General features: G+C 29.5%; 1 protein-coding gene across 1 annotated transcript; it reads right to left on the bottom strand.

Moving 5' to 3' along the window:
* LOC133678668 (PLASMODESMATA CALLOSE-BINDING PROTEIN 3-like) lies at positions 1-11631 on the bottom strand. Its single transcript, XM_062101098.1, has 4 exons — positions 11458-11631; positions 10733-10969; positions 10590-10623; positions 1-757 (listed from the first exon to the last, which is right to left on the bottom strand). The coding sequence occupies exons 1-4, from the start codon at positions 11507-11509 to the stop codon at positions 445-447; spliced, it is 636 nt and encodes a 211-aa protein (XP_061957082.1). The 5' UTR covers positions 11510-11631; the 3' UTR covers positions 1-444.
* Between the last annotated feature and the right edge of the window lie 1519 nt (positions 11632-13150).

Genomic DNA, 13150 nt, shown 5'->3' with positions numbered 1-13150 from the left:
TTTCACCATTCACAACAGGCACGGGCATCATTATTGAAAACAACAAAAGCACACAAAGGAGTGACCGGAAAACAGCCACAGGTGTTGAGCAACGAAGTTTTGCTGTCCTAATTAGAGCCAGGGTGCCAAACTCTCTTGAGAACATCAATAAATTACTGCTTTCTAGAGCTAAATCTAGGTTTACAGAACGGGGGGAATAGTTCAGATAGAGAGTCGTCCCACCGGAAACCACATAACATTCCAAAAGGAACACAAGCCCATTTTTCTTACCCAAGCAGAAAAGTAGAAGAAACAGACAAAGACTTAGCTAGCGTATCTTAAGATAAACAACAGCATAATCACATGCATACCCACATACGCACATTGATATCCAGCTTCACCTGTGACCACCGTGCCCCACCACAGCGCCACAATCAGGATCACATTCTTGCACCTTCAACCCCACTAAAGCATCAAACTGGATACCACAAGGATTATAAAGAATGAGAACAAGCCAGTGTTTTCAAGTCTTAACCCAGCATCAGGGATGTCTGTGTTTATTCCAGCTCCCGATGGACCTACTCCATTGCCAATCCCTCCTAGCACTCCATTAGGTGTCGCCGAGTATGGAGTGGTGGGAGTGGTGGTGGATGGGGTTGTGGTCGAGGGTGTGGTGGTGGATGGGGTTGTGGTCGAGGGTGTGGTGGTGGATGGATTTGTGGTGACCGGAGTTGGCGTTGCGGTGACTGGAGTTGGAGTTGTGCTGGTGCCTGCAGCGCTGGAAAAAAGAAGGTGGTCAGGTGGTCGAAAAATAATTTTTGAACACATAACAAAGAACAATCCACAAAGTTAATCATAGAGATTGAGAGAGGACATTTCTTTCGTCAAGCTGCTCAAGGACAAATAAAATAGAACATTTACTGAGTTTCGAATTGACATGTATCGACAGGCTTGAAAAAGTATAATGGATGTCCTCAAACTGGAAGTTTTTAGCCTTTTCTTCTCTCCTTTATGTATTCCCTAAACAAAAAAGAAATCGGCAATCATAGAGGGCAAATATTCATCTGAAGTTACATCCGCAAGATGATTACATTTGTGCTTTGTTTAAAAAGGCGTTTGCTTCTTGTATAATTAATTTGCACGTCTAAATATTAATTTTAGAAACTTCAAATACGGACATTACATTAGTGAGCTTCAAATATGTTGAAGAAATCCGATGCCTCATCACGAATCTCTCTCTCTCTCTCTCTATCTCTCACTGAGAATGAAGTATCTCAAAATATGTTTGTTTTTATAATAATTATTATGGTTGTGGTTTGAAAAAAATTAATTTTAAAATAATTATTTTTGCTATGGTTGGTTCATATAAAATACGTGTTTGGTTAAAATTATTGTTTGATTTTATTGTCAAAAATCATGGCATGATATTTTTTTATTAAAATTGTGGTTAGGGTTATATAGAAAATGACTAAAAAGGACATAAATTAATTTATTATTTGTTTTAATAGGAAAAATAATATTTGGTACAAACAATAATCGGCATAAAAAGAAAATTGTTCATTTTTTTTATTGCCCCATCAAACTTGTTGTAATCCCATCATGAACATAATCCATACGCAAAGCCCTCTGGTGTCCATTTCATCGACGAGAACTACCGCAAAGTCGGGAAGAAATATTCAACAGTGTCCATTCATCGTTACGATGTGTAATATAACGTACATTTAGAGTTTGGAAGAAAAGGTGGAGAACCTTGCAAAGCATGCTAGTGTTTCCTTACAAAACACAAGTTCAAATTGTTGTGGCATCAATGACACTGCATAACTACATTCGAAGGAAGTCAATTCAAGATGTTACATTTAATAAGTTTGATCGCCATCCTGATTTTGTTCCTGTTAATACTTTAACTGACATGGTTCCACGTGGAGAATCTTGCAAAGCATGCTAGTGTTTCCTTACAAAATACAAGTTCAAATTGTTGTGGCATCAATGCACTGCATAACTATATTCGAAGGAAGTCAATTCAAGATGTTGCATTTAACGAGTTTGATCGTCATCCTGATTTTGTTCCTGCTGATACTTTAACTGACGTGGTTTCACAACAACAAACACGTGGGTACCAGAGGGCTTCGCGTATGGATTATATTCGTGATGGGGATTGCAACAAGTTTGATGGGGCAATAATGTTTATTTTAAAAAAAATAAACAATTTTTTTTATGTCGATTATTGTTTGTACTAAATGTTATTTTTTCTATTAAAACAAACAATATATTAATTTATGTTCTTTTTAGTTATTTTCTATACAACATCAACCTCAACCACAATTTTAACCAAACATATCATGCCATGATTTTGATAAAATAAAATTTAAACATAATTTTAACCAAACACATATTTTATATGAACCAACCATAGTAAAAGTAATTTTTTATTATAATGTTTTAGGATTTTGATGTTGCAAGAGGAGAGAAAGTTACCAATGATAGGAAAACTAGAGAGAATTCAGTCGGCCATAATTCAGCGCTCACAAAAAAATCAATCATAGTGTAAATGAATTAATCTTTAAAATGAAAGTTCAATAAATGTTTCCCTTCAAACATAATAGGAAAAGTAAATGGAGGCCTGTGAAGTTTCTTTTGGATTCAGTTTATTTTTTTTAATTCTAAGGTGAATAGATTATGTTTTAAAGTTAAAAATGATTTTATTAAGGTTTATAGAGTGTTCTTGTGGTAATTTTACAAAATTGAAAATTATTTGGATAATAATTTAAAAATTTTCTCGTCATGTCATAACTTTTAAATTAATTTATAGCTTTTTATGGTAATATTTGCTACTGTTTTATGAATAATTTATTCTTAAATCTAATAGTTTAATCATTCTTTTATGTTTTATTTTTTCATATGTGAAAAAAACATTGAGGAATGAATTTTGTTTTTCTTTTATTGAAACTATGGTAAGTTTTTATTTAAAAAACATGTTTTCATTATATAAATAAATAAATAGATGTTTAAAAAATAAGTTTTGTATTGAAAAAAACAATTTTTACTCTTGAATATATATCATTGGAATTTTTATGTCTATTTGTTTTAATTACCATAAATTTATATAAAAATAGGTTTCTAGTCCATCTATGCTCGGGTTTTTTTTTATTAATTTATAACCTTTTTTATTTTTGAAATTATTTAGTTTAACTAATTTTTCAAAGAGTAATAAATATTTTAAATTGTCTCTATAGTTTCATAATATCTCTAAGAGAGGATTATTTTTAATTTTTTTGGATTGTTAAATTTAAGAAGATTAGTTTTATTTGCATTTTAAATTTATAAGATAACAAATAGTATTTAGCAACTATAGTAAATCTCCATGACATATATATATATATATATATATATATATATATATATATATATATATATATATATATATATAAAGAAAGAACAATCAAGATAAAATATTTGCATTTATATTTATCTTTTACATCTTATTGAAAAAAATAACTTTCTAATCCAGTCTTTAATTAATATTAACATTCTTTTATCAATTAATATATTTTTATCAATCCTAGTTATAACGCAGCACGAGTACGTACACTGTGCTGCATAGCATCCCCTCCATGCCATCACATAACTACAGCATTGCTGATGCCCGTTCAATAAAGTTTCCATTTTAGTACTAAAACTTTATCTACCTTTTTCACATATACCATTGAATTCAAGTCCTTTATGCCTTCCCAACATAATTACATGTTACTCTATGAACAATATTTTTTAAATTTTATTTGCAAATATCTTACTGTATATTTCCTATATTGTCTTCGGCCATGCCGCACTTTTTAAGAAAATTAGTTTTATTTCTTTATTTTTTTAGATATTTTTAATATATTGATAAAAAAATATTTTAAACAATAAAAAAAATATTACTTTAATATATTTTTAAATAAAAAAATATTTTTAAAAATAATTATACTATTATATATATATATATATATATATTATAAAAAATATTTTTAGTTGAGGTTGGTTTGGAAAAATATATGTTTGGTAAAAACTGTGATTGAAATTGAGATTGAACAAAAAATAGTTTAATATATTTAGTTAATAATGCTTTTGAAATTGAGGTTATAAAATAATATATATATATATATATATATATATATATATATATATATATATATATATATATATTGATGGTTTTTAATTTAAATATTGTAGATTTAACTATTATTATTACATCATCAAATAAATAATACTTAATATAAAATATTTTTTATTGTTCAATTAAACTATCTACAATTCCATCACGTATGAAATACATCCGACAAAGACTACAATTTTCACAATTTCTTAAGAGCGCAACAATATCAGGTAAAATATAATCAGGAACAAAATTGAGATTGCAATCAAATTCTGCAAATGCTAAATCATCAAGAGATCTCCGTCTAATTTATGTAGTGTCAATGAATAATATTTAACACTAGTTTTTCAAATAAAACACAATTAAAAATAAAAAATATTTTTTTTTATTTTGCTGGTCGGACCCCGTTCAATGCATTTTTAGCTTTGGACCGGACGCGGTCCGGCTGGAACATTGGAGAATGTCTCCACTGTTCACGTGAACAGTGGAGCATGACTATACTGTTCATATGATTTCTCCGCACAAGAAGCAGCAAAGAGATGCTTCTTGTGATTTTGGTAAACATGCGGCACAACCACAGTTTATGGTGAGTCCTACCAGTAAAAAATTGTGTTTTTTGCAATATCAAACAACAATATTTGTGGCTACGGGTGAACCTCACCCGCAGCCACAATACCAAACGGCACCTAAGAGTATAGTTTTGAAACCCGGCCCACCCGGGACTGGAACCGGGCCGGGTTGATGAAAAAATAAGAAAAGTCATGACCCGGTGTGACCTGGCGGGTTAACCCGATGACCCAGTAGACCCGGCAAAACCCGGTTGCAACCCGTTGACTTTTGTTTTTTTACTAAAACAACGCCATTTTAAATTTCTTTAAAATATGGATTGACCCGGCCGACCCGGTCAAACCCTGGAACCTGGGCCTTGAACCGAGCCAGCCATCGGACCAGATTTAAAAACTATGCCACCGAACCGGGTTTAAAAACTATGCCTAAGAGTGTTTGTTTTTAAATTTAAAGAATATTTTTAAAAATTATTTGATTATTTTAATATAATAATGTCAAAAATAAATTTAAAAAAATTAAAAAATAATCTATATCGCTAGACATTTTTTTTAAAAAAAAACCATTATAAATGCTAGTAAAACAGTACGAGATGTTGCTGTTAATCTTAGGATCCGAAATGGCAGCAAAGATATTGCTCCTCCATATAGTAGTTGTCCTTGAAGGCACGCTAGCTAGAACTGTGGGCCCACACATGCTGCTATACACATTTCTCAAAATTAAAAAGTTGGTTCGTATCTCAAAATCTTTTGCCCATCCCAAGTTTGTTTTGATGTCTGGAATCATCTTCAATCAAAATATATGGCCCACAACACCTTTATCGTTACAAATCAAAAGATGCCCCAAAGATTTTTTTGGATTCTGGTGCAGTAAAACAATTTAATAAAATAATATAATACAAAAAAATTTGTAAATAAATAGCACAGTGCCTTGGATAACATTTATGATTTCCAAAGTCATTAATGTTAACTCCAAATCTTTCAAGTTTTAAAATTATTGTACATATGATTTCAAAAAAAAAAAAACACTTCTAAAAACATATTAAAATTCAATGAAATCAATAAATGTATTATTAAAAATACCTTAACAATATAAATTTAATGGTACCAAAAATATTTAAATTGTTATAAGAGTAGATTATACGCACGACTAAAAAACAAATGAGCCTAAACATTTTTGGATAGCTGATATGATCTATTTTATTTATTATTTATTATTTATGACCTTCATTGATATCATTAGATTCATCCTAGATCTTTTTAAGAATATCAATGGTGTTCTATATGCTACTGGTCATTTTTTTTTAAAATTTTATCTTCACATATTACAAGCAGGAGAAAAAAAAACAAAGTAAAAAATTAAACCAGAAGCACATCAAAACTCCAACGACATCATGGGTACCATTAAAAAGATTACGACAAGACAAATCTAACAATACTAAAGAAAGTCATAAAAGATGAACGAAATGGATCACACCAGTCATTCAAAAGTGTCTAAGCTCACTTGTTTTTGACCGCTCATATAGTCCACTTCGATCACTGTTGGTGACTTTTTTGATATTATTAGATTCTTCTTTTCGATACTTTTTTAATAATACTAGTGATGTTATCATCAAAGTTTAGGTATGCTTCCAAAATCTTTTTTTTTTTTATCTCCTTTCTTATCTCTTTATAATGATGACTCGAGAATCGCAGATAACATTTACTACTCGTAAATTATAAATATTATTTACAACTCTTTAAACTAGTTTTATTTTTTAAAATATTTTTTTTGTTTCACATGTTAGAATCCCAAAAAGAACTCCATGCCTCATTTGGTACACACGCTTATTCACAGCTTTTTACCATGGAGACAGACTCACTTTTTGACGAGCATAGATTTAAAGTTTCGATAGAAAAGAAACCATAAGGCATTGTAGACTCATAGTTATAAAAAATTTCACAGGACGGAATCTCCATCGCGAATTGCTCGTTTTCTTTTAACTGAAATAATATTCCAGTTTAGCAGTTGTCGTTTGATATTATAGTTGTGAGTAAAGTTTAATTATGGCCACAAAAATTGATATTTGATATTGCAATAAAAATAATTTTTTATTAGTAGGGCTCACCATCAACTATATGTCACAGGTTTACAAAAACCAGTTTTTTGATGTTTCTTGTGCGGAAAAAACCCATAAATAGTGGAGTTATGCTTCACTGTTTTAGTCGGATCGGGCACAGTTCAAAGCTAAAAATACATTAAACCGGGTCCAACCTAGTAAAATAAAAAATATATGTATTTTTTATCTTTAAATGTATTTTATTCATAAAATTAGTGTTAAACATTATTAAATGACACCACATAAATTAAACAGAGATCGCTTGATGATGTAATATTTGTAGAATTTAATCACAATCCCAATTTTAATCCTGATTATATTTTAGCTGATGTTGTTGTGCTCTTAAGAAATTTATAAAAACTGTAATCCTTGTCATTGAATAAAAAAGTATTTCATACGTGATGGAATTTTAGATAGTTTAATGGAACAATAAAAAATATTTTATATAAAATATTATTTATTTCATATTGTAATAGCAATAGTTAAATCTATAATATTTAAATTAAAAATCATTAATATTAATATATATTTTTTAAAATTATTTTATAACTTCAATTTCAAAAGCATTATTAACCAAACATATTAAATTATTTTTTGTTTAATGTTAATTTCAACCATAGTTTTAATCATATATATATTTTTCTAAACTAATTTTAACTAAAAATATTTTTTATAAAATATTTTTTTTTAAACCACAAAATAAAAAGCACAATGCAAAACACCCTTTCAAGTAATGAGGCAGTATGTTTGTGGGGTACATTATTGTCCTTGCATGGAATGCATCTTTTATATTGAGATGCTATCCCCGTTACGTTCCGGTGACATTTTAACTTTATCGAAGGGCATTCGATCTGAATTATTGCAGTATCATCCTTTTATCGAAGTGAGAAGAGTAGCCAGCAATGAATGGTTAAAATGAGTTCAAGAACATCATCATTCAATCTCAATGCGAGCCAGCATGAAACCAAAAAATCGCTTGAAAAATGATCAAAGATGAGACTTCGAGAGAGAAGAAAAGAAGGGCGTCACTGACAAAAAGCATCAGCTGAAAGAAAACAGTTTGACAGCGAGGGAGTCTCCAAATTCTTTGCCAAAAGATATCTTTCCCTACCAGCTTATGAAGGAAAGATGCCATTCCTATGGGAATAAAAAGAAGGGTCTCGTAGATTTTACAAACAAAAGGTAACTTCTTCAAGAAAGCAGTTCATAGACACTCAAAATCCCTGCAAGCACCCATTGAAATTGAAATTGAATTGAAATTGAATGATGATGTTCTTGAACTATCTTTCCCAGCCAGCTATGAAGGAAAGATGCCATTCCTATCAAAAAAAAAAAAAAAAAAAGAGGGTTGTAGATTTTACAAACAAAAAGTTTGATAGACTCGAAATTCCCGCGAGCACTTACCTTTCCCCGAGTGATAAAAGGAAAGATGCCCATCCCACCATGGATAAAAGCTCCACTAACCAGTACCGGAATCTAAATAAGAGTTGTTTTTTTATTATTTAAAATTTATTTTTTATATCATTTTTAAAAACAAAAAAACAATAATTTGAAGTTGAAAAAATAAAAAAAAAATTCCTTTTTTTTCCAGCAAAAACAAATCCTTTAAAAAAAGTTAGCTCTCGCCTGGATTTATTTCTACACTTTAGCTCATATGTTTTGAATAAACACTAGACTCGAATTTTTGCTTTCACTCTAATATAATTTCAAGTACGGCATCCAGCTCGGTTAAGCATCTTAAACTTTACCGTGTCAGACCATCAACTCTACATTAATTCTATAAACAGCTAAGATTTTTTTATAGCTCTAAGAACCAACCAACCCGGGTTTGACCAAGCTCAAGGTCTTGATCTCAAGTTGACTACCGAGCAAGGGATCAACTCTATTAATTATTTGATCCAAGCTTTACCATGAGTAGATTTTGTTTTTCAACAAAAAAAAATTCAAACATTTTTAACATATTTTTTTACATAAAAATTTTTTAGTGTAAATTAAAAATTTATACACATATAATTAAATAAATTAAAATCTATTTGTATCAATAAAATGAAAAAATAAATCATTAAAAACTAAAAACATAACTAGAAAAATCAAGAGATGAATATAGATCAAAATATTTGATTTGCAACAAGAGTCATTTAACTGGTTATGTTCACTGACTGTTTATTAAATTTAATTTTTAATTTAAATAGACATATGAAATTGATTAAATTAAAAAAAATATTATGTAAGGTTATACTTATTAGAAACACTATCCACAAATAAAATTAATTAATTTATATATATATACATATATTATAAATAAATTAAAATTATATCTTCAAAAATTAAATACAAAGTCACTATTTAAAAAGGCTAAATAAAAAAAATTCATAAAGGTGCGTAGATTCAAATATACTTTTTAAAAAAAAATTAAAAATCCAAAAATAAAGTTTATTTATAGAAAACATATAAAAAAAACTTATAGATAAATTAAAATAATCTCTTCAAAAATTAAATACAAAGCCGCTATTTAGAAAGGCTAAATAAAAAAATTAGAAAGGAGCTTTAATTTAAATATAAATTAAAAATAGTATTTAAAAAATTATATAAAAAATACATATTTTTTTTAGAAGGAAAAATTATAAAAAACCCAGATGACACATGGTATGCTTGTCCCCATATTCTTGCCACGATGGTGATTGAAAAATTAAAGCTCATGGTTTTCTTATCTAAAAAATATCTAGAAAAAATCCTAAACACTATGATAAATCCATCAATGACCATAAACCTATAAACTACAGAAAAATCCAAAATCAACCAAAAACTCTTGCTAAGCTAGGCAATTTTAAAGTGAAAAAATAATTAAATACAACTTCCCTCGCTAAATAGACCCATTAAAACTAAAATCGACTATTTTGATAGTTAAAATCAATGTAAATGTTAATTTTCTTTCTCTATCATTAAAATACAAGGATCTCTCTTTAACTAAGAACTCAAAAATAATTAAAAAGACTTTTATATTAAAATTAAGTTGAAAAAAAGAAGATTAAATGGGTATAATTTGAAAAGTAAGATTAAATTGAATTAATATATATATATATATATATATTAGAAGAAGAAAAAAACCTTAGTAGTCTCGACAAGTTTCGAGTCAATGGATCATCAGTACATCAGGTCTCAGGTCGGGGGAGTTTTTCTAATAACACTTTTTAGAATAAACCGGAAACAAAAATCACTGAGGATGGAATTCCATGACCTGTATTCTTGGTTGACGTCCCAACATATTAAGAATATGTTTGGTAATGCTGTTAAATTGTATTTTTAGAAAATTTAATTTTTTTTATTATTAAAATTTAATATAGTTTATATATTTTGGATTGTTTTGATATACTGATATTAAAAATAATTTTTTTAAAATAAAAAAAATATCATTAACATATATTTTAACATAAAATATTATTTAAAAAATAATAACTGGCCAAGCCCTCTCGTATTACATAAAGTTTGCATGAAGTATGTGTGATTGCTTCTTCTTCTTTTATATATATTTAATTTTAGTGGGGGATGTTGGGGAGCTATAGAATAAAGGGTGGCCAAATCTAATCGTAGTGTATTCATCTAATGAAGACAGTTCTTCACCTAAAATAATCTTCTAGTAAAGGCAGTCTATAAACTATTCTGCCTCAAGGAATTTTATTTGAAGAAGTTGAGGGCAGTCTATAATCTTCTAGAAGAGATCACTAGAGAGTGTTGCACCTTATCTGACTTCGGATTGATTGCTAAGAAAATAGTCGTTGAGCACTAAAATTCTACCAGTTAATTAAAGCATATTACCTGACACTGGAAGGATAAGAGCAGCCATTAATGCCTAGATCAATTACAAAAAAAGAAGAAGAAAGAAGAAAAAGTGAGTCCATGGGTTTCTTCACAAAGAAACAGGTAAGATTAATACGTGAGAGATTTGGTGAATGGCTTACTAGGATCAGATGCAGAAACCGTTGCCGTGCCTTTAAAATCACAGGTGCCTTGAGCCTGCCCCTTTCTTTGGAAGTAGCTGTTCACAGCATAATTGCAATGAGCCCTGACAGTATTGGGTTGGAAACAAGGGCCATTTTGATGGACAGGGCCACAATCAGCCCCAGCTCCACAAGCATAGTCTAGAGTCTGCTGGAGGACTGAATCGCTCATTTCCTTGCAAACACACCATGTGCAACCTAACCACAACAAGATTACAGAATGAAATGAATGAAACATTTGTATCCAATTAGCCATCCGAGAGAAGTCACAAAAATGAAGCATCATATGGTTTAAAGAAAGAAAAAATGATAAAAGGAAGACGCTCTCCATTTGGAGTACAGTCAAAGACGGAGATGAACAGGAAACAAAAAAGGCACAACAGGCTAAAAAAAAAACAAAGTAATCAGACCTTACTCCACCAAAAATAAGTTGAAGAAGAGATTGCATCGTGGAAACAGTATTTGCCTAAAACCAACTATTAGCAGAATAAAAAAAAAACATTTTATTTTTTTAAAAAAAAGAAATGGTTATTAAGAGAAAAATCGGTAAAAGGAAAAAAGGATGGAGAGGATATCCTTGTCTAGAATGGGATGGGATTTAGTGCCCGTGGCTTCCGTTGTCAGCTGAGAAAAAAAAAATAGACACCAAAACAGGAAAAAAAAAGAAGGATAATATCATAACTTACTTGCACGACCAGTCATGGACAACATGAGTATTGCAAGCACTAAAAGAGCCATTATTGATTGAACAATGGGGAAAGAGCGTTAGAGATATCAATGGCGGACAGAGAAATGTTGCAGTTTTACAGAGAGAGAGAGAGAGAGAGAGTAGAGTGTGGTGTTACAATTTGATGCAAATGCAAATGTGGTGGCTATCTATTCTAGAAAAAAAAAATTGATTGGGGGGAAGGTGGCCCAGTGTGGTGTCGGCTCGTGAGTGCTTTTTTGTTCTTTCTACCTGAACTCCTATTTTAAATTTACTACTATTTTCTCTATCCTTGTCTTCGGCCATGCATCAAGAAAAAAGCAAACAGTTTCACGGGAAGCATATTTATCAACCTATACGGCCTCGTGGGTTAATATTAAACCCGCATGATCTCTGGGCTTGATTAAGTCTATTTTATTTAAAAAATAGGTTTGTAATTGTTCAGTAAAAAACCGGTCAACGTCTCAAATTAATCTAAAATATGAGTTAGCCGACAAAACTTAATAGAGATCAATTTTTTTTAAAATATATTTTTTTTTAACTAAAGATTATTTTTTTTTATATTTTCCAATTGGTTACTAACACTTTTAAAGTTTATTATATAAATATTAAAAAATATTTTATTTTTTCAATGTGGAATTTGAAATCTTTCGGTAAAAAAAAGTTATATTTTTTCAATATGAGATAAAAAAACCTTTTGAAATGATCTTTTAAATTTTATTATTTATAATATATATAGCTTATATTCATATGGATTGTTTTTTAATTTTTTTCATATGAAATATTAAAACCTTAGATATTTTTTAAAATTTTTTGAGTTTACTCGTGTAACTCGGGACCTAACTCCTTAACCGGATCAACTCCCGGACCAGGTTTAATGACTATGAGGGAAGTTGAGAATTGTTTTTTAGTTTTTTAGTTTTTTCCATAGTAGCACACTATAAAGGAATATTTATCAAATTATTACAGTTGAGACAAATTTTCCAATCTAGCACTGCTCACTATTTATAGTTACGTGCAGTTACCATCTGCACCACTACTAAAATTAAATTTTCACAAATCCAGCATCTCTCTCTTTCCACCTCTCCACCCACTATAGCAAGTAGCAATGTCACTGTCACCACTCATAACATCTTTATTTCATCAATTACATATATAATCCAGTTGTTTTCTCTTTTAATCTGATTTTTTAAAGCCAATTTATGAGTTTTTGGGGTTAAGGTTATATGATTTAGTTTAGAGTTTGTGTTAATTTAGATTAAATTAAGATATTAACTATAAATCATGTTTATAAGATATAAAATATATTAATTAAGTTTTAAAATGATATTATTTAGGGCCAAATCGATTATAGGATTCTGTTGATTAGGTTTGAGTTAGAATTGCATTTTGTTTGTAAACCACGGGGAAAAATAAAGGTTGTTTAGATTGCAAACTAGCTACAGGAGAAATAAAAGTGAAGAAATTCATACATATGGTTAAATAAAAATAGGAATTCAGAAATTTTTGGATATAAGTTTCTGGATGAAATATTTCGAGACATTATAAATTAACCTGAAAATGTTGAGGGTTGAATTAAATTAAAGAAAATAAATTAAACTAAAAGCTGTGGGGTGAAATTATAAGAAGAAGAAAAAAAAGATGTAAGGGCCTAAATGCAAATAAGAAAAAAT

Source organism: Populus nigra, chromosome 18 (assembly GCF_951802175.1).
Source record: "Populus nigra chromosome 18, ddPopNigr1.1, whole genome shotgun sequence".
Lineage (NCBI taxonomy): Eukaryota > Viridiplantae > Streptophyta > Magnoliopsida > Malpighiales > Salicaceae > Populus > Populus nigra.
This window is presented reverse-complemented; position numbering and strand designations above follow the sequence as displayed.

Bases quoted from the DNA above. Each gene is read 5' to 3' on its own strand.
- LOC133678668 (XM_062101098.1), bottom strand. From the start codon at position 11,509: ATGGCTCTTTTAGTGCTTGCAATACTCATGTTGTCCATGACTGGTCGT. The intron at 10,970-11,457 runs GTAAGTTATGAT...TGTTGTGGTTAG, and splicing joins GTCCATGACTGGTCGTGCAA to GTTGCACATGGTGTGTTTGC. The intron at 758-10,589 runs GTAATATGCTTT...TCTTTTTTCCAG, and splicing joins TCTTATCCTTCCAGTGTCAG to CGCTGCAGGCACCAGCACAA.